This window comes from Citrus clementina, unplaced genomic scaffold (genome assembly GCF_000493195.1).
Source record: "Citrus clementina cultivar Clemenules unplaced genomic scaffold, Citrus_clementina_v1.0 scaffold_5, whole genome shotgun sequence".
In the NCBI taxonomy this organism is placed as follows: domain Eukaryota; kingdom Viridiplantae; phylum Streptophyta; class Magnoliopsida; order Sapindales; family Rutaceae; genus Citrus; species Citrus x clementina.
In genome coordinates, this window is record NW_006262201.1 from 39,854,325 (window position 1) to 39,874,755 (window position 20,431).

A 20,431-nucleotide genomic window follows, 5' to 3' on the forward strand; every position below is an offset into this window, starting at 1 on the left:
TATTCTCAATTATTAATTACTGATTACACTTAAAAATACATGTATATTTGTTCGTATAAAGATTAGATTATATCAGATCCTTCAGGCTAAACCCCACAAAGGGAGAAAGAGAAACCTTTTATTTCGTTAGCATTAAGCAGACGCTGGCAAAACAAAAGCAATATTCTTGAAGTACGAACTAGGAAGCAGTGAAATAAGATCATGAACGTGTCTAAGTTACTAACACTTCCTGAGTTGCTACTAATAGCACATTCTAGTTTGGCCACTACTGATCTTCCAAAGGACATCTTTATTCTAACAGGGCAGAGCAACATGGCCGGCAGAGGAGGGATAAACGGCGGAAAGTGGAGGCACGTTCCCGCCGGCGTGCAAGCCCGACCACGTCTATACTTCGATTGAGTTCTCAACTTTCATGGGAAATAGCGCGAGCCACTGCATGCGGACATTGATGTTGGCAAGACTTACAGGCTTGGACCAGGGATGGCGTTTGCCAATGAATTACGAGCCACCCCCTGGGTCTGGCTCGAGATTTGGTGTGGTGGGCTTGGTCCCTTGTATGGTTGGTGGGACCAAAATAAGCCATTAGGAGAAAGGGACAAAGCTTTATGGTGAGATGGTGAAGCGTGCTAATGTGTCAGTCTGAGTGAGTCGGGGTGGAATCATTCGGCCGATTTGTGGTATCAGGGTGAGAGTGATACAATTGAGAAGGAAGACGCTGATGGATATAAAGGCAGCTTGGAGAGGCTTATCTTGTACTTGCGTTCTGATCTTAATACTCCATCTCTCCCCTTTATCCAGGTTTTTCTTTTTCCATGTTTTTGCTACCAAAATTTATTTAGTGCGTAGAATATTTTTCTACTATTTGTGTGCATGCGTGCTGGCTAGCATTGGCATATACTAATATACAAATTAAATTTGGGTGCAAGCATGCAGGTGGCACAGGCTTTGGAGAAGGGAAATCAACTTACCGAATGTAAAATGTGTAGCCGCGGAGGGATTGCGGCTTAAAGCTGATCACCTTCACCCTACTACAATTTATGAGTTTCATTTGGCAATTAAGGGTGCGCTTCTGATTGAGATTGGGTAATTGTAACTTAAAAGTTACAGTATTAAAGTGTTTGGTAAACACTAACTGCTGTAACTTGGAAGTTATGTTAATATAATTTTTTACTTATATGATGGAAAATCAATTATATATTTAATAATTTGGTAAAATTATTATTTATCACATATTATTAACTTTTATTTTTATAGTTATAGATTTTTTTTTTCTACATTAGCTGTGGTTTAAAAGTTACAACACCTTAATCTAAACAGGACCTAAGTTAGGTCGTGCCCTTCTAGCTTCTTATGCCTATTTGCACTATTCTAAATACTCTCCAAATGTGTGACAGTAAATGATCAGGATTCTCTCCTGATCTGATCATGTCCTAAGTAAATAACTTAATCACTGATTGGTTATTAATAAATAAAAAAAATAAAAGAAGTTAAATCTTACCCATAACTACCACTAGAAAACACGTGGCAAAAGATCATTAAAAGCTTAGTAATGCTCAGATTAGGAGAGGATATTGTTTTGACAGTAAAAAGAAGATTGTTTGTTGATTTAGAGCTCAACTTAATTATTCTCTCAAGTAAAGTGCATGTTTATATATCGTCAAAACCTTTTTAAAGTGCTGGTACATTTAGTAGTTTGAAATGCTTCTATTTATCATTAAAAGAATTAACATTGTTGTTGTTGTTGTTTTTTTTAAATAAAAACTAATACAAATCATATCATAAAACCTCAAAAATGAAAGGAAAAATTTTCATCCCTATAATACAAAAAAAAAAAAATTCTTAAATGCTCTAAAATATCACTCTAATTATTCACTACTTATCATGTATGTATGTAAATTATCATGATCTTACAAAAAAAATAAAAATAACTTTCTTTATTCCAAAGACTTTGTAATGATTCTTTCTTTTTAATTTTCAACATCAATTAACTTACACTTTTGGTTGAGTGGTGAACTTCAAGATCAAGTAACCTTCACTTTCACATTGAAATACATAAAAAAAAAAAAAATTAAAGATGTAAAAACTAGAGACAGAATAGAGCCCATGAACACATAGAAGATTAGGAACCAACCTTTTTTTTTTTTTTTTTGGAGTTTAGGAACCGACTTCTTACGAACCTTTAATGACAAACAAATTCGGAATAAAGGCGCTTGAATTAAAATGAAAAAAAAACAAACTTGCTGTGTCATTTTTTTTTCAGCAACTATACACATTACAAAATTACAAACCCAAATATCAAGGCCCAAGTAACTCGCATACAAAAAAAAAAAAAAATGGCAATAAAACTATTATTATGCAATAATTAAATTTCCGAATATCGAAAGCAAAAAGCTATTAATATATTGCATTTCATATTCGAAAAATATTTAAAGAACTTTTTTCAAGCTCCGGTGCAATGTCTCGATTTATTATTGAAGAACGTTGCTTCTTAGAAAGAATTGAAATCGACCATTCAAACTCCATTTATGAGAAGTTGTGTGATATCTGAAGAAAAACAAATCTTAAAAAGAAAATTACAATCATTGTCCTTTAAATGAATTTAATTTAAGGGGTATTTAATTTGGTTATAAAAAAAATTACTTAAGAATGAATATTGAGATAAACAACATTTGAGACTTCCCAAAAAAAAAAAAAAGACACTTCAATGAGAATAGGGGCATTAACTGATAATTTTAAAAGAAATTAGATTTTCTCGTCCTACTAAATTTTTTAAAGTCTCTTAATATATGGATAAGATTTAATATTTTTTTTATTTATTAACTACTCACCCACACTTAAAATATTAGATATTGGCCCTATATAAATCACATGCGTGAAAGTCATTTTTACATTATTTTTGTTGGTCGCAACTCGCAAGTACCTTAGAATTGCCATAAACAAAACAAAAGTCAAATCCCTCAGATGAGGAAACTTAACTGACGTGGCAGCGTTTAATTGGTCTTTTTATCTAAAAGAAATCCTAAAACAATCTGGAGAGTCAGAGAGACGGAAGAAGCAAAATGGCAGCGGCAAGCTCAACGAAGAAGTTAATGTTGGCTGCAAGCCCAAACAAACCAAGGCTCTCATCAACGCTAGTTCCCCCTGCAACAATCAGAGGCCCTCCCCGCCGCAGAAAGACCAAACGCTTCGCCGTTTTGGCCACCTTTATAACCTCAAAACCCACAGTCCTCGTCGCCGAGAAACTTGGCGAAGCCGGTCTTGACGTCTTGAAAAATTTCGCCAACGTTGACTGCTCGTACAACTTATCTCCTGAGGAACTCTGTACTAAGATATCTCTTTGTGACGCGCTGATTGTGAGGAGTGGTACTAAGGTTACTCGTGAGGTGTTCGAGTCCTCGGCTGGACGGCTTAAAGTTGTTGGTCGCGCCGGTGTAGGCATTGATAATGTTGATTTATCTGCTGCCACTGAACATGGCTGTCTTGTCGTTAACGCCCCTACGGCGAATACTATTGCAGCCGCGGAACATGGGATTGCGCTACTCACGGCTATGGCTAGGAATATTGCACAGGCTGATGCTTCCGTTAAAGCTGGTTCGTCATTATCTTTTCCTTAATTGTTCATTTCGACATTTTTTGAAGAAACGTAGGTATGTTTTCAAATGAATGCATATTTTCATTGTTTTCGCTGACTGAAATGAACTTAAATCACTTATCATGCATACGCACATGATTTTGGCTGGGACTTAATAAATATCAATAAATAAGTATTTTTTTCATTTGTCTAAAGTTTATACTACGCCTATATCGTTGAAAATTTTGCACATTAGAAATAGTTTGTGATACTAATGTATAACCACTACCTCACTGGTGAGGATTGGTGGGTATCCAGGGAAGTGGCAGAGGAATAAATACGTAGGTGTGTCGCTTGTGGGTAAAACACTTGCTGTGATGGGTTTTGGAAAGGTTGGTACGGAAGTAGCACGGCGGGCTAAGGGCCTCGGGATGAATGTAATTGCGCATGATCCGTATGCCCAAGCGGACCGTGCTCGTGCAACTGGTGTTGGGTTAGTGAGCTTTGAGGAAGCCATATCAACTGCAGATTTTATCTCACTGCACATGCCTCTCACCCCTGCTACATCAAAAATGTTCAATGATGAGGCTTTCTTCAAGATGAAGAAAGGAGTCCGTATTGTCAATGTTGCCCGCGGTGGTGTAGTAGATGAGGAAGCTCTAGTTAGAGCCCTGGATTCTGGAATCATTTCTCAGGTCGAATTAAGTAAATAAGAGCTATTCGATGTATCCAAAGACGGCAAAGGTGATAATTATTTTTGTTTGTGCAGGCTGCCCTTGATGTATTCACAGAAGAACCCCCAGCAAAAGACAGTAAATTAGTGTTACATGAAAATGTTACTGTGACTCCACATCTTGGTGCTAGCACTACGGAGGCACAGGTATGCTTTACCAGTGAATACATATCTTGAATTTGGTCTTATTTTATCTTTTTCCCCTTTTTGGTTAAGTAGCCCGACAAATTTGGCTTGCTATATTCAGGAAGGTGTGGCCATTGAAATAGCAGAAGCTGTTATTGGGGCCCTGAAAGGGGAGCTAGCTGCTACTGCTGTAAATGCACCCATGGTTCCTGCTGAGGTATCATTTAATCTACATCTCTATTCTCTCTGTTCTTGTTTATATGAACATGTGACAGGTAAACATAAGACCAAACTCAATGTAGTTATTAGCTTCTAATTCCTGCATTGCTTAAGACCTTTATGAAAACTTCAGTTCAGCTCTCCCCATGTTTCTAGTGATGAAATTGAGGCTAGATATTAATTAATTGGTGGATTTTGGACTCTCCATTGTATTCTATGAGACTACATGAGCCATTGCTCTATTCATGTGTAATTGTAACTTCACTTCTATTATTTTTCTTATTATTGTAGGTTATATCAGAACTTGCTCCATTTGTTACACTTGCAGAGAAGCTTGGCGGACTGGCTGTGCAACTGGTTGCAGGTGGAAGTGGTGTGAAATCAGTGAAAGTTTCTTATGCTTCAGCCAGAGGCCCTGATGATCTTGATACTCGGCTGCTCCGAGCAATGATTACCAAGGGCATAATTGAGCCTATTTCCAGCGTTTTTGTGAACTTGGTAAATGCCGATTTCATTGCTAAACAGAGAGGTTTACGGGTAACCGAAGAACGCATTGTGTTGGATGGTTCGCCTGAGAATCCATTGGAGTTTATTCAGGTTCAGATTGCAAATGTAGAGTCTAAATTTGGAAGTGCAATTTCAGACATTGGCGACATTAGAGTAGAGGGAAGGGTGAAGGACGGGAAACCCCATCTGACGAAGGTTGGTTCGTTTGGGGTTGATGTGAGCCTGGAAGGCAGTATCATACTTTGCAGGCAAGTAGATCAACCAGGTATCATAGGGAAGGTGGGTTCCTTGTTGGGTGATAACAATGTAAATGTGAACTTCATGAGTGTGGGAAGAATTGCTCCACAAAAGCAAGCAGTAATGACCATTGGTGTGGATGAGGAACCCAGCAGGGAAGTACTCAAGAAAATTGGGGAGACTCCTGCCATTGAAGAGTTTGTTTTCCTCAAGCTATAGTGCAGCAAATCCATTCGATGTCAGTTTAGAACGCATTCTTAGTAGGTACTTCATGAGTGATTCTGCTTTGGGTTGTCTGTGTAGTCATCATTCGTCCGTCAATTTGTATGAATACGTGTCTTCAAGTTCTGGCTTCATTACATGTTAACTAGTTTCTTGAATGGTCTTACTACTCTACTTGCCCGGGTATTGGTATTATTTCCGGTTCTTGTTATTCTCAAATTTACTTGAAGCAAGCACAACATGATTTTATCTGATTATTGCGTGGTCTGAAGAGAAATTATCATTTGACTGGGTTTGGCAAATCTCTTACTACACTGCACAAGTCGCGTCTGCTATGTCACGGTTCTGGACTACTCTTTGGCACGGACTTATCATGTTGCACTTTAAATAGGGAGAAAATCCAGCACAATATTTACGACATTATTCATACCGACATGAATAATATCAGCCAATGATGAAGCCACCAGTAACGACTAACGAGTCTATACATAGAGATACTTGGCCAAGATGTCAAAGGGGAAGATGCCACCACATATGAAACGTGTCCACAACACATGCCTTATAGCCAGAGGAGCTGAACTTATTATATGCATGGTGGGTCTTGTATATGGATATCCAAACAGAAAATCTACACCCAAGAGAGTTGTATAAAATTTTTCAAAATCTGGAAATATGAGCACTCCGAAGGTATATTCAATAGTCTCCTTTGTTCTATACTTTTACTCTTTTCTTCGGCGTAGCTTGTTTTATTTTTATTGTTTTGTTGTTTTTTTATGGGTAAATTACTTGTTGTAATGCTTTTCAATGCGTGTTGCCAGGGAACTGAATATGTAAACGAAGAGGGAGCAATAGAAACCAAAGTTGAGACCGTAGATTACAGATCATCTGCAGGGGAAAACAGAGAACCCACGAAGGAAAAAGTGGGAGTGGTTCATCTGACTCGCAACAACAGGGCCTCTGGAACCGGGGGTGGCTTCTTGGCTCGTACAGCTGATGCTGTGTCAAAAACTGTTCAAGCAGCTAAGGACAAAGTTTGGGGTAGCAGCAACAAGTAGTAAACAAATCGGCGTAGGAGTAAACGGCAACATGCTTGTTTGCTTGAAAAAGTTTCAATAGTTCTGAATAATGACAGTATGTTTATTTTATTGTATCATATGAGTGCCACAGTTATAGTTGGACTAGGTGGCCTGGTTTGATTAATGGGGACTAGTGGGATTGTACACCTACAAGGCACTAATAACTCTCGTGTCCAATCGACAAAAGCGTGATTTTGCAGGATTTCAAAATCAGAGCACGGCTCCCATCGTTAAAGAAAATTGGTTTGCTTTCTAACTCCTTTTACATGAATATCGGTACTAGATCGCAGCCTTTCACAAAATGTCAAAAAGTTTCAAATTACTACCGCCACCCACTCACCAGACATAAACGTGCTTAATGGGACCAAAATAGAAGTGGAGGTGGAGAATTCGAACTAGAACAAGTGGTTGATCAAGAGTATCCCAAAAAGGGATTCGTGAAACATACACAATTTACTGCAATAATACCTGAAAAATTAAAAAAAAAAAAAAGAAGCTTAATAGAGTACTAAGCATATTGATATTCGTAACGCAATTAATAGTAGTAAAAGGCTTGTGTTAACAGCCGCCGGTCAAATGAGTGATGTAATAGTAAATTACAGCCATCACATTAGTGTAAATGTAGGTAACAAAATGGGGATATATAGGTGGGGTGAACTTGTAATTTAGAGGGGGTTTATGTTAATGTAAATGTAACTTAAGAGTTAAAAATTGGGAGTCCATTTTATTATTTTATAATAAAGCATCATCATAAGACTGCGCCAAATCTACGACACGCTAGACATAACAACACTACACGAGGTGCGGCAATCAACAGCACCAACATGAGTCATGACCAAAGCATTAACAGAGCTAACTAACAGTTAAAAAGATTTAAGGCCAAATGCCAACTTCCATGAACCCATCCTCGGTAGCACAACCCCTGAACATTCCATTAGCGTTGAAGCCACAAGCCACTTCCCCATTCTTCGACACCGCGATGAGTCCAGCTTGCCCTTCATCGAGCCTCTCTTTAATCACAAAATCAACAGCCTCTTGCAGGCACAAGCCTTTGTACTCCATCACAGCCGCCACATCACGCGCCAAGGTCGCACGTATGATGGCCTCCCCTTCTCCCGTGCATGAGACCCCACAAAGATTAGAGGCGTAGGTCCCAGCACCAATAAGAGGCGAGTCACCGATTCTGCCGGTCCTCTTATTCATCAGCCCTCCCGTTGACGTGGCTGCAGCGCACCGACCCTCCTGGTCAACCACAACGCACCCAACCGTTTCTGGGGCGTACAGGCTTATTGGAAGTCCGTTCATTTGCAAGGGGCTGTCTGTGGCTGCAGCTCCAGCGCTGCAGGTTTCGAATCCCCCGTTTGGAATTCTGTAATCAAACTGGTCAACGACGCAGAGTTAGAAATTGACTGACTTGACAATTTACTTTGATGCTGAAAAAATTACAAAACAACGTACGTACCAGGATTGAGTTTGCTTCCTTGGCTAATTTTAACATTCCCACGTTCTCTTCGGTGATGAAGTATTCATTGTCGACCAACTCAACACCCTGAATAAAGTTTAATTAACGTGTAACGTGTCAGATTTAGGAGCATGCAAAATAAGCACACACGTGTCAGAGGGGGAAAATGGCAAGTGACCTGCTGTCTGGCGAATTCCTCGGCCCCAGAGAAGGCGAGATATGAATGGGGAGATTTCTCCATGACGAGTCGCGCAAGAGATATAGGGTTTTTAACGGTGGTAAGCCCAGATACGGCGCCGCAGCGTCTCTTGGGCCCGTCCATAATGCTCGCCTCCATCTCCACCGTTCCATTCTCCGTAAGTGCAGATCCACGGCCAGAGTTGAACAGAGGATCCGTTTCCAGTTCTCTCACCTGCGTTGGCGTAAACCCGCCAATCATCAATAATAACCAAATGATTAATTGCATTATTTATTCTTATTAAATTGAAAAAGAAAAAACAAACATTAACCGCAGTGAAAACAACTTGGCTTGTTCTGTATGCCAAAAAAATGGTTACTGGTCTAAGGACATGCACAGAGAGAATGCAGTAAAACGAGAAAGACATACAACGAGTTCGACGACGTCGATAGCAGGGCAGTTAGAGCGAAGAGCGGAGATGCCAAGATTAAGGCAGCGAGTGAGGAGTTGTTTGGCGGCCTCTTGTCGTTGCACGGGAAGATTGGGGTCCACGCCAGCGCCACCATGCACCGCTATAGCCCATTTTCCCATTTTCTTTCGGTTGTTTTTGCTTACTGCTCACGCGCTCTCGCCCCCTCGCTCTGGCCTGTTTGGTGTTTCTCTTTTGACACCTATGAAACTGCTAATGCTCACTTTATATAGACGTTTTCCGGACTTCAAAGGGATCTATGAGTTGGATTTTAATTAGTCTACCACTATATATATATATATATATATATATATATATATATATATATATATATATATATATATATATATATATATATATACAGTTTGGATTCCCTTTTTAACTGTTCTCTCTCCTCTCGCTTTGCGTCTCCCTTCCCACTTGTTGCGGGACAACGAATCGGGGTTTTGCCTGTGACCAAAGAACGTAAGGTACATTGATTGTAACTTAGGCGTTCCCTTATATAAATTGTTTTCCTTCTTTCTTAAAAAATAAATAAATACATAAAATTTATAATCAAATTAAAAAAAGTGTCGTTTCGTGTTTAAATTTGAATATCAAGAGTATACGATCTCATCCAGCCCCCTTCTTAATTGTTACACTCTACATACACATATTATACAGGGACTTGTTCAAATATTTAGGCTCTGTTTGGTACTGACATATTATATATATATAATAAAAATTAATAATATATAATAAATATAATTTTTAAATAATAATTTTGACAAATTAATAAAGATATAATATATTTTTTATTATATAAATATAAAATCAAATCAATTTAATTTTTAAATTATAATAATTAATATTTATCAAATAATTTAATACCATAATTTAAAAGGTATAACTGTCCAATCTTAATTTTATAGAAAATTTTATCTTACTTTATATATTAGTGGAAGAAAAAAAAAATGACACCAATTTCATTAAGAAAAGAGGCGTACCTGCTGTGCTCGCCTCCAAAATAAATCTTTCTGGAACCGGAGTTGATTACCGTCCCCATATAATGAAATATCAATTCCGGCTGTGGTCAAGGCGATGCCAGCTATGCCGTGACGGAGAGAGAGCTTATTTTTATTTTAGTATCGCACGTGTTAATGCAATAATTTATTAGAACTAAATAATTCCTAATTCCTGCACGGAAAATCGAAAATAAGTACTAAAATATTTAATATTTAACCAGATTTTCATTGTTTCAATGAACGTGGCCTATTGGTTGATTCCCCCAGCCTCATTCCAGTGAAGTGGATCCTCTTGTGGTTTCCACATACTCGAAATAAAAAAAAACAAAAAGGAAAGTCTATTTTGGTTGCGAGCAAATTCATTGTCAAATTTTTTTAGGAATATTCCAACCGCTCACGTTGTGGAAAAAGGTTCAGTTTTCATTCCTTTTTTTTTTTAAATGAAAACTATTGCAATTTCTTCAAATCCACTTAATTCATGTGACGAATAACAAATTCAAGGTCAAATGGTCCTATAAATGAATAATATTAATTCATTGGATGCCGATTTAAAACATGAAACATGCTTTAGTATTTTTCTTCTAAAGCTTGATATATTTATTTCTTGATTTATTAAATATAGAAATAGATAAAATAACATTTATTAGTTGGCTTTTGATAAAATCATCCTGATTCATGTGATAAATATAGGGATGGCAATGGGGGTGGGGTGAGGGTGGGGAGGCCTACCCCATTCCCTAATAAATTTATGGTGCATTTACTTCTCGGATTGGGAATGAGCTAGAATCAGAATGGGATAGAATCGGAATGAGCTAGCATCAGAATGAGAAGCAGGAATTAGAATAAGTTGTTTACTTACGCTGTTGGAATCGGAATTGAAATGAATTTCATTATCATTGATGTGTTTTCTTTATGCTGGAATCGGAATGGACTGTTTCAAATTACTAAAATACCCCTTGTTGCTTATAATGATAAAATATATTAATAAACTTAATAAATTAATAAAATATTATTATAAGGATAATAATAATAATAAAATTAATAAAATATTATTATTCATAATAAAATAATTTATTATAAAAAATAATAATTTATAGTATTATATTATTGTTCTTTGTTAAATAATAATAATAATAATTTTTATTAACAATAAAATAATAATAAACTTATAATAATAATAATAACAAAAATTATAATATTTTTTATTGATATATATATATATATTACTATTATTAATTATATATTTTTATTATTGATTTTTTTATTATTAATATTGAATCATAATAACAATATTATTGTTGTTGTTGTTGTTATTATTATTATTATTATTATTATTATTATTATTATTATTATTACAAAATTTGTGTGATCCAAAATCAACAAATGGCAACAAACAGAATCAAAACCAATGAACGGGCGATAATGGTGACTGGAAGCTTTCGGTCCACGGTGAACGAGCGGGAAAGTCGAGATCAACGAACGGAATCAAAACCGGCAACAAAAGAGCCCACACCCACAATTAGATCAACGACACGAGTCGACGATTTAAGATCCAACGACAGACCAGCTACGACGACAATCTCGGAACGAACGGTTGGCGATTCAGCTTCGAAGAGGAGAACACGGGTCACGGCTCACGGGTTTTAGGGATTTTGCTTTTTTTTTGTATTTATATTTTTGATTTAAATGAGTGTAGTTTAGGAATATTTGAATATGAGTGGGGGTAAAATGGGAAGTCCCGATAATGGGAGACTGATTCTCACCTCCCCCATGCGAATCAATCTCAAATTCCCTATTCCCAAATAGTTGTGGGCCCCACTAATTTGATTCCGATTTCTACTTCATTTTTGCTAAGTAAACACGTCAATTATTCCGATTCCGGATTCTGATTCGCCAATCCGGGAAGTAAACGCACCATTAATGGGGTGGGGATGGGGAATCCCCATATAGGGAATGATTTCCGCATCCCCACCCCATTCCCCATTTGTCAGTTTTATAGTAGGTATAAATACATGATTTCAGTAAATTAAAAATTAGAGTCTTAAAATAAAATCATTACCATATTATAAAGTATTTAAATTATTTAAAACAAATATCTAAAAGTTTGAAACAATATCTTAAAATGCTATCAAAACTTTAAAATATTTGAAAAGAGCAGCACCTTAAAAGAGAAAAGAGAACATAACCATTTTATAGAGTTGAAAAATAAGTATATTGTAGGATTTTCTTTTATTCATATCATGTTTATATTACATAAAAATAAAAAAATATTAATTGACATTATAGTTGATAAAATAAAATAATTAAATAAGAATTAAAACATATTTATATATAATAGTGATTGGAGTGGGGGTGGAGTGGGCAGTACAAAATCAAACCCCACCGGCCCACCCTGTTAAGAATTTGGAGATTATTTTTCCCCCACTCCCTACCCCGTTTCTCAAAAATGATTCAAAATTTTCGTCATTTGGGGTGAGGCTCCATGGGGTCTCAAACCCGTGGAGGATTTTGTCATCCCTAGATAAATAGCAAACCAAGGGAAAAAATGATTCTCTAATTGTCAAATATTTATTTTATTTAATTAAACGCGAGGTTTAGACATGAAGAGAATCTTTTTAATCTTCTTATACAAATTTCTATTAATATTTAATAATCTTATGAGATTAGATCGCTCCTCCGAACGTCAAATGCAGTTCACTGTTTTTGACCCCGTCACATTGCTTAAATAATTTCACTTTTATTCAATGAGATTCTTTCCGATTTTCTACCAACCCAGAAATCTTCATCATTATTTTGATTAAAGATTCAAATTTCATACCAGCTGAAATGTAATAGTAATAACTTACTAAAATAGTCAATAATACATGTATATCTCTTTTGCCAATATTTATATTATTAGAATTGACGTGCTCCATTAACTTATTATTAAGATAGGACATGTATGTTGGCTCTGTATAGTTTGTATTAAGAATAACTACACCTTTATTAAGTTATAATATCTTAATAGTAATAAAATTAATTAGTCCCAATAATATATTTATAAAAAAAAAAATACGGCATCAATGAATGAATAAATATACTTGTAAATTGTAATAAAATTATCCTTACTGAGGAAAAGTATTCTTATTTAGTTTATTGACTTCAAAATATTAATGCAATATTGCTGTCCACCGAATTCTCCGTTTCTAAATTGAACGCCGAGGCCAAGTAGCGGAATGTCAAAGTGAACAGATAAAACCCTGGTTTCTTGGCACTAACTATGCAGTATGCAGCCACAGGAACGGCTAAGGCGGCGGACCAAATTTCATAGAAGCAAGATTCAAGAAAGTCACCGGACCCTCATTTTAAAAAAAGAAAAAAAAAAGAAAAAAGAAAACCCAAGGTCACAGGACCTGCAAAGGTCCATTTCCGGGAATGGGGGATCAGCTAATGGAACTTTATCATCATCTGATTAAGATGTGATAAGAATGATGATTGGCTTGGATTTGCTTAAGATTGATGACTAAGATGTGAGAGAGCTTTAGACCATTGGATCGGGTGTTGAACTTGTTAACCCACGTTCTAATATAATAAAATTACGTAAATGAATAAACAAATAAAAGATCAAACGTTGATGCAATCACGTGGATACCCTCCCCAAACTTGAGGGAAAATCCCGGCATACTGTCATTGACACGACAGCAACACCATTATTTTTGTGTAAATTGCAGACCTCTTGCGCTGGGTTTTGTTTTCTAGTTAGAGATAACCGCAACAGGCTTATAATTAATTAATTAATTAAATTATATACTCTGATATTTTTGTTTGGGAGGCCACGTATTCTAATTTCTACAGCATTTGTGACCAACGGATGCAGCTAGGCTAGGTGGAGAAATTTGGTTTGGTTTGTTGCTTTTGTTGTGTAGCATATATTATGCATATAAGCAAAGCCCTTCTTGAGTAAACTAAGAAATTAATAATTTGCTTGATATTAATTGTAGATACGTCTATTTTTATGGCTAGACCACAAACGCATAATTGATGAGATGTGGGTGGGGTCAAGCGCAGATGTCAAGTCCAAATCGAAGGCAACAAAATTTCCCCTTATTTATCATAACGTGAGTGATGCGTCGGCGTCTACATCATGGGAACCAAATTTCAACCCCAAATCACAAAAACAAGATGCGCCATTGTTGATGTACTGTCTCAGTCATTTTCGAAGGAGCACAGACTTACAGGTCATCCCAGCACTAAAAGCATTGCGATACCCAAATATAGAACTTGTCGATCATCACTTAACTTTTTTTTGAACCTATATATATACAACAAAAAGTGTTATCTAAATTCATCATGCATGCCGAAAATTTATTTAATGAAAATTGTGTGCAATTTGATGTGTTGGGAGTATTGCACTATTATTTACTCCTGTGCAGATCAACTTTGATCGAACTTAAGATAGAAGTTAATGGTGGGGCTCACCACCATTCACCAACTCCGCATGGCGTGGAATCTTCAAGATTCCCACACAGTCAGGGCGCTACAGGACAACCACTCTATTTTCAATTTTTCATTTTCTAATTTGAAAAAAAAAGAGAATACCCGTCCCTCTTCCCCACTATTAATTAATTGAATGTGAATATTTGTGCGCTCCCAGAGATTCCCTTCACGTGTTTTGCTTTTGTGACTTTTGTCCCTCGGTATCTATCAAAGCATCACATCAGTATCTCGCTTCCATCCAACCTTTTTTTTTTTTTTTTTTCATTTGTCCACATAAAATAAAAAATGCATGACTCCAAGCTCGATAAAGGCGTTTGCGTATCTAATTCATTGATTTTGGCCCTTTCCTTCCACTATTTTTAAAACATTAAAAAAAAAAGAAAAAAAAGAAAAAAGGAAAGCCTAAAGATACTATGCATGTAATTAGGTCATTCCAGAGAATCTATAAAGAATCTGTAATTAATTAACTACTACTATTAGCTCTTTTGGCTGTTCCCCCGCCCCAAGGTCTTCTGTTTTCTAATATATTTATTTTGTATCGACTTTTGTTTTCTAATCCCGGTAGGCGCCAGATGTTACGTTTGTTTGTTTGTTTTTTTTTTTTTTCAGCGAGTTTGTCAATTTTCTTCTTATTAAAATTAATATACATCATTATTTTTTTTATAATATTTAAAAAAATTTATTACAAAAAATTTGAAGAAAAATAAGGATAAATGACCCATTTAGTTTATATTTGATCAATGAATATAATATATATATTTATTATAGAAAATTTTAAAATAACAAAAAAAAGAAGAAAAATATCTTATTATTAATATAAAATAAGTATTTTTTTTATTTTTAATTTTAATTTTAACTTATATGATTTATTTAATTTATATTCAATATGAGTATAAATATATTTAAAAATAAGAATAATATTATAAAATTATGGTACGGGGAGAATTATTTGATAATATGAAAATATATATGGTGTGCAGTGATTTAAGTAGGGAAAGCAAACAATCTTTTTTTTTTAAAAAAAAAAATCAATTCGCAATAAATAACTTGACCCCATGGTACATGTATGGCCCGAATCCTAGGTTAAAAGGTATCTAAAATGTATAATAATAATAATATTATTAATACAGCATTTAGTACCTTTATGTCGCTATTTTGTATTTGCTAAGCACCTCAAATGATAGTGTGTCTTCATCTGCGCAAGACTCGGGCCCAATATTATCGACGGGTGCATTGTTTTGTTCTCCGAAAAAAGAAAAAGAAAAAGAAAAATTCTGAAAAATTGACATTCTACTGGTGTTTTTCTTTGGAATCTTGATAAGGAAATCTACTTGGGATTTTGAGATAGATAACTGATGGATCAGAATTTTTCCCAGAAATTAAAAAAAAAAAAAAATTCTTCTAAAATTGCTGCATGTCTCCGTCCCCCTTTGCCCTTGCCCTATCTAAATCGCATATGGGCTCACATGAAAAGAATTTATCAGACACATCACATGAAAATTCCCTTTTTCTATCAGAAAAAATGGACAGGTCCATTGATCACAATCGGGTTGGATCTCCCAGAGTCTTAAGCTAGGCCCATTAACCTTCTTGGTGGGCTGCTTTCTAATTTTAAAGGCAAAACGCACTGTAGCTTTAATAGAAAAAGATTATTTGGGCCTTTATGGTGAACGCGATTCACTGTAAATTGTCCACAAGTCTTTCACTTGCCTTCTAACACGAACAGAAAAAAGGGCCCCAAAAAAAAAAAATGTACAAATTGGTTTTGATATGAGAGATTAGTGATACCACTAAAAACCTGTGCAGATTAGTTTTGAGTCCATTTCTGAAATTCTCAAGAGCATTTGTGGATTTTAGCTCATTGGTGAATGATTGGGAATACTTATTTTATAAGTGAATGCTTGAAAGGAATACAGCAGGAACCTAGCAGTAGTTTGGTTCTATCACACTACAACAAGGTTTCACAAATTAGAAGATACAGAATTGGACCAAGCGTGTACAAAATAATGCCCAAAGAGGTCATCTAATTTAGTCAAAAGCCTCATGGATCTTTAGAACCTCTTCTCCTTAGTTCAACGCCACGGTGATCATAGCTTATCTTCGTCCAAGTCAAAGGAACAAATCAAATCTCTCTCATAGCTTATCTTCGTCCAAATCTAAGGAACAAATCAAATCCCTGAGAAAAGTGATCGGGTTCGAGACTCTAGGCTCCCAAAATAGACCAAAATTGTTGGTATGGCTTCGACAGCACATGGTTAGTTGCCGCCAATTTTAATGATAGTTGGTGCAATAGAGCCTAAAATCCAGCCATGTCCCTTTCCTTTAAGCAATAGAAAGGGACACACTGGCCTAAAAGGTTACCTGCAGGGCTTGTATTAGCCACACCAATTATAACTAAAAGGCCCCCACCAAGATGAACTTTACAGCATCAGGGATATGAACAGAAGGCCCATTTTTTTTTTTAACCCCACTTGAGGACCACTTAATCAAAAATTCTGCTTCACGCTAACCGTCCCTCGGCTTTTCTTTTGATCTTTTACTCTCATCAATCGGATCTGCCTCACATAACATTTCAATATTAAAAATCAAAGTCGCTGTGTGTGTGTGTGTGTTTGTGTTTTCCCGGAATTGCTATAAAATTAAAAATAAAATGAATATTTTAAAATCAGCTCTATAATAAAGAGAAAATTTTATGAACTAAAGACCTATCAAACGATAGGTTTGATGGTTTTACAGTCGGACCCATAATTAAATATAATTTTTTTAATATATGCTTCGAAAAAAAAAAAAACTTTGAGCCCCCATGTGATACCAAGTGAGAGGCTCTCCAACTCAATGGGATGAGGTGGCGCACCTGTCCTACAAAAGTTTCTTTCATATAATTATTAGTGTAATTATGAATATGAGTAATAATAGATTTATGCATTTTTGTACAAATTATTTTTGTACAGATCGTTGTGGCATAACATCGTTGTTTGAGTGAAAATAAAAAAATAAATCATGTGAGTCATGTGAGTGATTTCATTCAATCAACCGTGCTATACTATATCAATTTGTACAAAAATAATTTGTGTAAAGGCTTACAGGTGTATCATTACTTTACGAATATATAGGCAGGCCGAATTTATTTTCAAATATTTGATAAGAAGTCAATCTTAATAATGCATAAGAGAGGACGCGAACCCTCAACCTTTCTAAAATGAGGCACATAAATAACCACGACACTACTAAGAAAGTCGCTTGGGGGAAAAAAAGGAAAAATCAAAGTGTTCGAACTGTTATATATTTATGTTTCTTTCAGACAAATTGGTCAGTAGGCACAGCATATTGGGGCATTGGATAATAGGTAGAAATAATCAAATGATGGAAATTGTATCACCATACAGCAGTTTCCCAACAAATGCCATCGATAATATTAACACACACACGCACGCACGCACGCACACGCAGAGCAGGGTGAAAAATAAAACTAAAACTAATGCGGTACTGACTTGACCTGGCTGGCTTTGCAGCAGCAGGTTGTGAATAATTTGTTTGGCATTTAGCCGAGGGCGAGAAAGTGACTCGCAAGATGAGACAACAAGAGCCCAGCCCGCAGAGCCCATTGGATTCTCATCCTGTGGACCTCATTACAGTATAAAATATTTCCAAAATTCAATCTTTCTTGGTCCATGTTTTTCCTTTCGATTTCATCACAATTATTCTACTCACGCTCCGAATGTGCATCTCGCTGGCAAGTTAGATGGATTTTTTAAAATTGTCCCATCTCTTTTAACTCTCCTTCCCATTCAACTACAACAGTCTCTTTATACTGGCCCCACTTCATCAATTCCTGAGTCAGTTATTCTTCATTTTGAAGTTTTATTATAAGCTTAAAATATTGGCTAATCATGTGTCAATGATGTAGTCTTATTATTTGTACATAACATAGTACCAACGATAACTACAGAGAGTAGAATTATGTTGCCATGCTCAACTTAATTTTGCCTATTATTATTATTATTATTATTATTATTATTATTATTATCGTTTAATGAATAATTTTCTAATGAGGATCTCTTGAGTTATTAACTTAGATAATAAATTAAAAGGGCATGCAATACACACACATTCACGTTATCTAATATTTTCATGTATCTTTCTTATAACAGGATGCATCTAATTTTATAAGAGATAGGCCACAGGAGGTGATGAAGCTGCCGGTTGGCCAGCAATGACAGCTTGTGTCGCCTAATTAAATGGCCGTCGATTTCTACCAATCTGAGAGTGAAATATGAGTGGGTATGAATAAACTTTAAGAACATAAATGCACAATTGGTCAAAAGGGTGAGCTTTGAGGAGTTTAAATATTGGAGTGTCAATAAAAGAAGAGACGATATTCACTGGAGCCAATTACTATCACTTTCTGACTCTTATGATCGCCAAATCGAAAAGAAAAAAAGAAAAAGAAAAATATTATCGCTGTCTTTTTTTTTTTTTTTTTTTTTTGGGGGGGGGGGGGGGGTTGAAATATGCTACAGTCATATGTCGATATATCAGATCCTCCTGAGTCCTAACTACCAAAAGCAAAGAACAAAGAACAAAGGAGCAACAAAGACATCTCATAAAAAATGAAAAGATATTGTCTCCCAATTTCAACATTCCACACTTTTCACCTTTTTTTTTTTAATTTTTTTCTCCCTTTTGGTGGGCGTGTTTTTGGTGGATCTAATTGCATCCAATATCTTTTTTAATCTTCTATTATGCCTCCTTTTAACGACTTAATACGGCTTAGTCCTGTACCTTCTTTTTTTTTTTTGGTTGGCTCCTCTTTAGATTTTGTTGTGATTAACGATTTCATTTTTATGACGAATCCCCACAAAAAACATTGCTAATGTGCAAAAATAAGAAACACTGAACAAAGAAGCTTAAAATGTGACATGCTTTAATTGTATGCAAATGCAATGTTCATGACATGGTCAATATGGGCGGGAATAAACCCTAACTTTGCACTATACACAACTCCGACATTCACGGTGCACCTAAACACATAACATTAAAATAAATGGATCAGATAATACAACTGAGCTCTCAGTATGGCAGATGAAGCAATTTAGTAAGAAATCTAGAGAGCTGTGTATTATGTTAAAGAATAAAGTAAAGCAAAGTCATGATTCCCTTCAGTTTAAAGTAGTAGAAAAAGCACATGCAAAACCCTCTTGTGGGTGTCTTTTTTTGATACATAGCACCAAGACTTGTGAAGCAAGATCGACTTGCCTAATTATTTTAAACTTTATGTTAGGAAAACATTGACTAATTAACAATAAGTAAGACTTTTCTTACCAAGGAAGAAGCTCTAGGACTTCTCTAATTCCCTTCCCTTATGTGTGCACCAGCTTAGCCTTTAAAATTTGAATATAAAAAAATGAACAAATAAAATTAGCTTTTATTGGTGGAGTTCAACTAATGGCCTAAATTATTTGCTTAATTAATATGAAAGAAAGGGTACTGTTTCATTCTTTCTTTTTGGAGTAAGTAAATATAATTTGGAATATCTTCCTTTTACTTTCTCTTTCAAAAAAGCAAGATAATGAAGTAGCATGCATAATTGGAAATGCACTTGAATACCTTTCCTAATCAACCGCACCTCTCATTGACTTTGGCTTGTTAGGTTGGACTATTTAAAATCCAATGTAATTATATATATATTTAAGGTCACTAAAACAAATGGGTGTTATTAATTATGTTACATTTATGTGATCTAGATTTTGGGAATGAAAATGAAAGCTAGAGAGCTCTACAACAGGGGTCAAGGAGGAAGGTTTCCTTCTTTTGAGCTCTGTTCTGACTTCCGCGTGCCTGATACTTCACCGGCAAAACCCGAAAACAAGATACAATTAATTAATCAATATCAGATTGTGGAGAAAATGTATAATTTTTTATTTTTTTTTAAATTGGACGGTGTTACAGCTGTGTAGCTCACACTTGTTGCAGTCGTTTCGCCCATTTCAAACAGTCATGCCAAAGAAATAAGCCAGCTCTTTCAACGAGGTCAAACGCTAATTAATAATAGTCACAAAAATTAAGCCCAGAAATACCAGTGGCCGACCACATTTTCTTCCCTTCACATGCAAATTATGTAAATGGAAGAAAATCCTGTGCAGTAAGTAAG

The 20,431-nt window shown here is 35.6% G+C and overlaps 2 protein-coding genes across 2 annotated transcripts; one reads left to right on the plus strand and one right to left on the minus strand.

Moving 5' to 3' along the window:
* The first annotated feature begins 2,919 nt into the window (after positions 1-2,919).
* On the plus strand, positions 2,920-6,907 carry LOC18040692 (D-3-phosphoglycerate dehydrogenase 3, chloroplastic). The gene is made up of 6 exons (XM_006434636.2): positions 2,920-3,591; positions 3,890-4,266; positions 4,341-4,451; positions 4,552-4,647; positions 4,941-6,302; positions 6,434-6,907. Exons 1-5 carry the CDS (start codon positions 3,060-3,062, stop codon positions 5,610-5,612), a joined length of 1,788 nt encoding a protein of 595 aa, XP_006434699.1. The 5' UTR covers positions 2,920-3,059; the 3' UTR covers positions 5,613-6,302; positions 6,434-6,907.
* A 481-nt stretch (positions 6,908-7,388) lies between these two features.
* On the minus strand, positions 7,389-9,243 carry LOC18040693 (probable isoaspartyl peptidase/L-asparaginase 2). The gene is made up of 4 exons (XM_006434638.2): positions 8,761-9,243; positions 8,332-8,565; positions 8,154-8,240; positions 7,389-8,071 (listed from the first exon to the last, which is right to left on the minus strand). Exons 1-4 carry the CDS (start codon positions 8,920-8,922, stop codon positions 7,565-7,567), a joined length of 990 nt encoding a protein of 329 aa, XP_006434701.1. The 5' UTR covers positions 8,923-9,243; the 3' UTR covers positions 7,389-7,564.
* Positions 9,244-20,431: the final 11,188 nt, after the last annotated feature.

Bases quoted from the DNA above. Each gene is read 5' to 3' on its own strand.
- LOC18040692 (XM_006434636.2), top strand. From the start codon at position 3,060: ATGGCAGCGGCAAGCTCAACGAAGAAGTTAATGTTGGCTGCAAGCCCA. The intron at 3,592-3,889 runs GTTCGTCATTAT...GTGGGTATCCAG, and splicing joins TGATGCTTCCGTTAAAGCTG to GGAAGTGGCAGAGGAATAAA. The intron at 4,648-4,940 runs GTATCATTTAAT...TTATTATTGTAG, and splicing joins CACCCATGGTTCCTGCTGAG to GTTATATCAGAACTTGCTCC.
- LOC18040693 (XM_006434638.2), bottom strand. From the start codon at position 8,922: ATGGGAAAATGGGCTATAGCGGTGCATGGTGGCGCTGGCGTGGACCCC. The intron at 8,566-8,760 runs GTATGTCTTTCT...ACGCCAACGCAG, and splicing joins TCGACGTCGTCGAACTCGTT to GTGAGAGAACTGGAAACGGA. The intron at 8,072-8,153 runs GTACGTACGTTG...GTCGTTGACCAG, and splicing joins AGGAAGCAAACTCAATCCTG to TTTGATTACAGAATTCCAAA.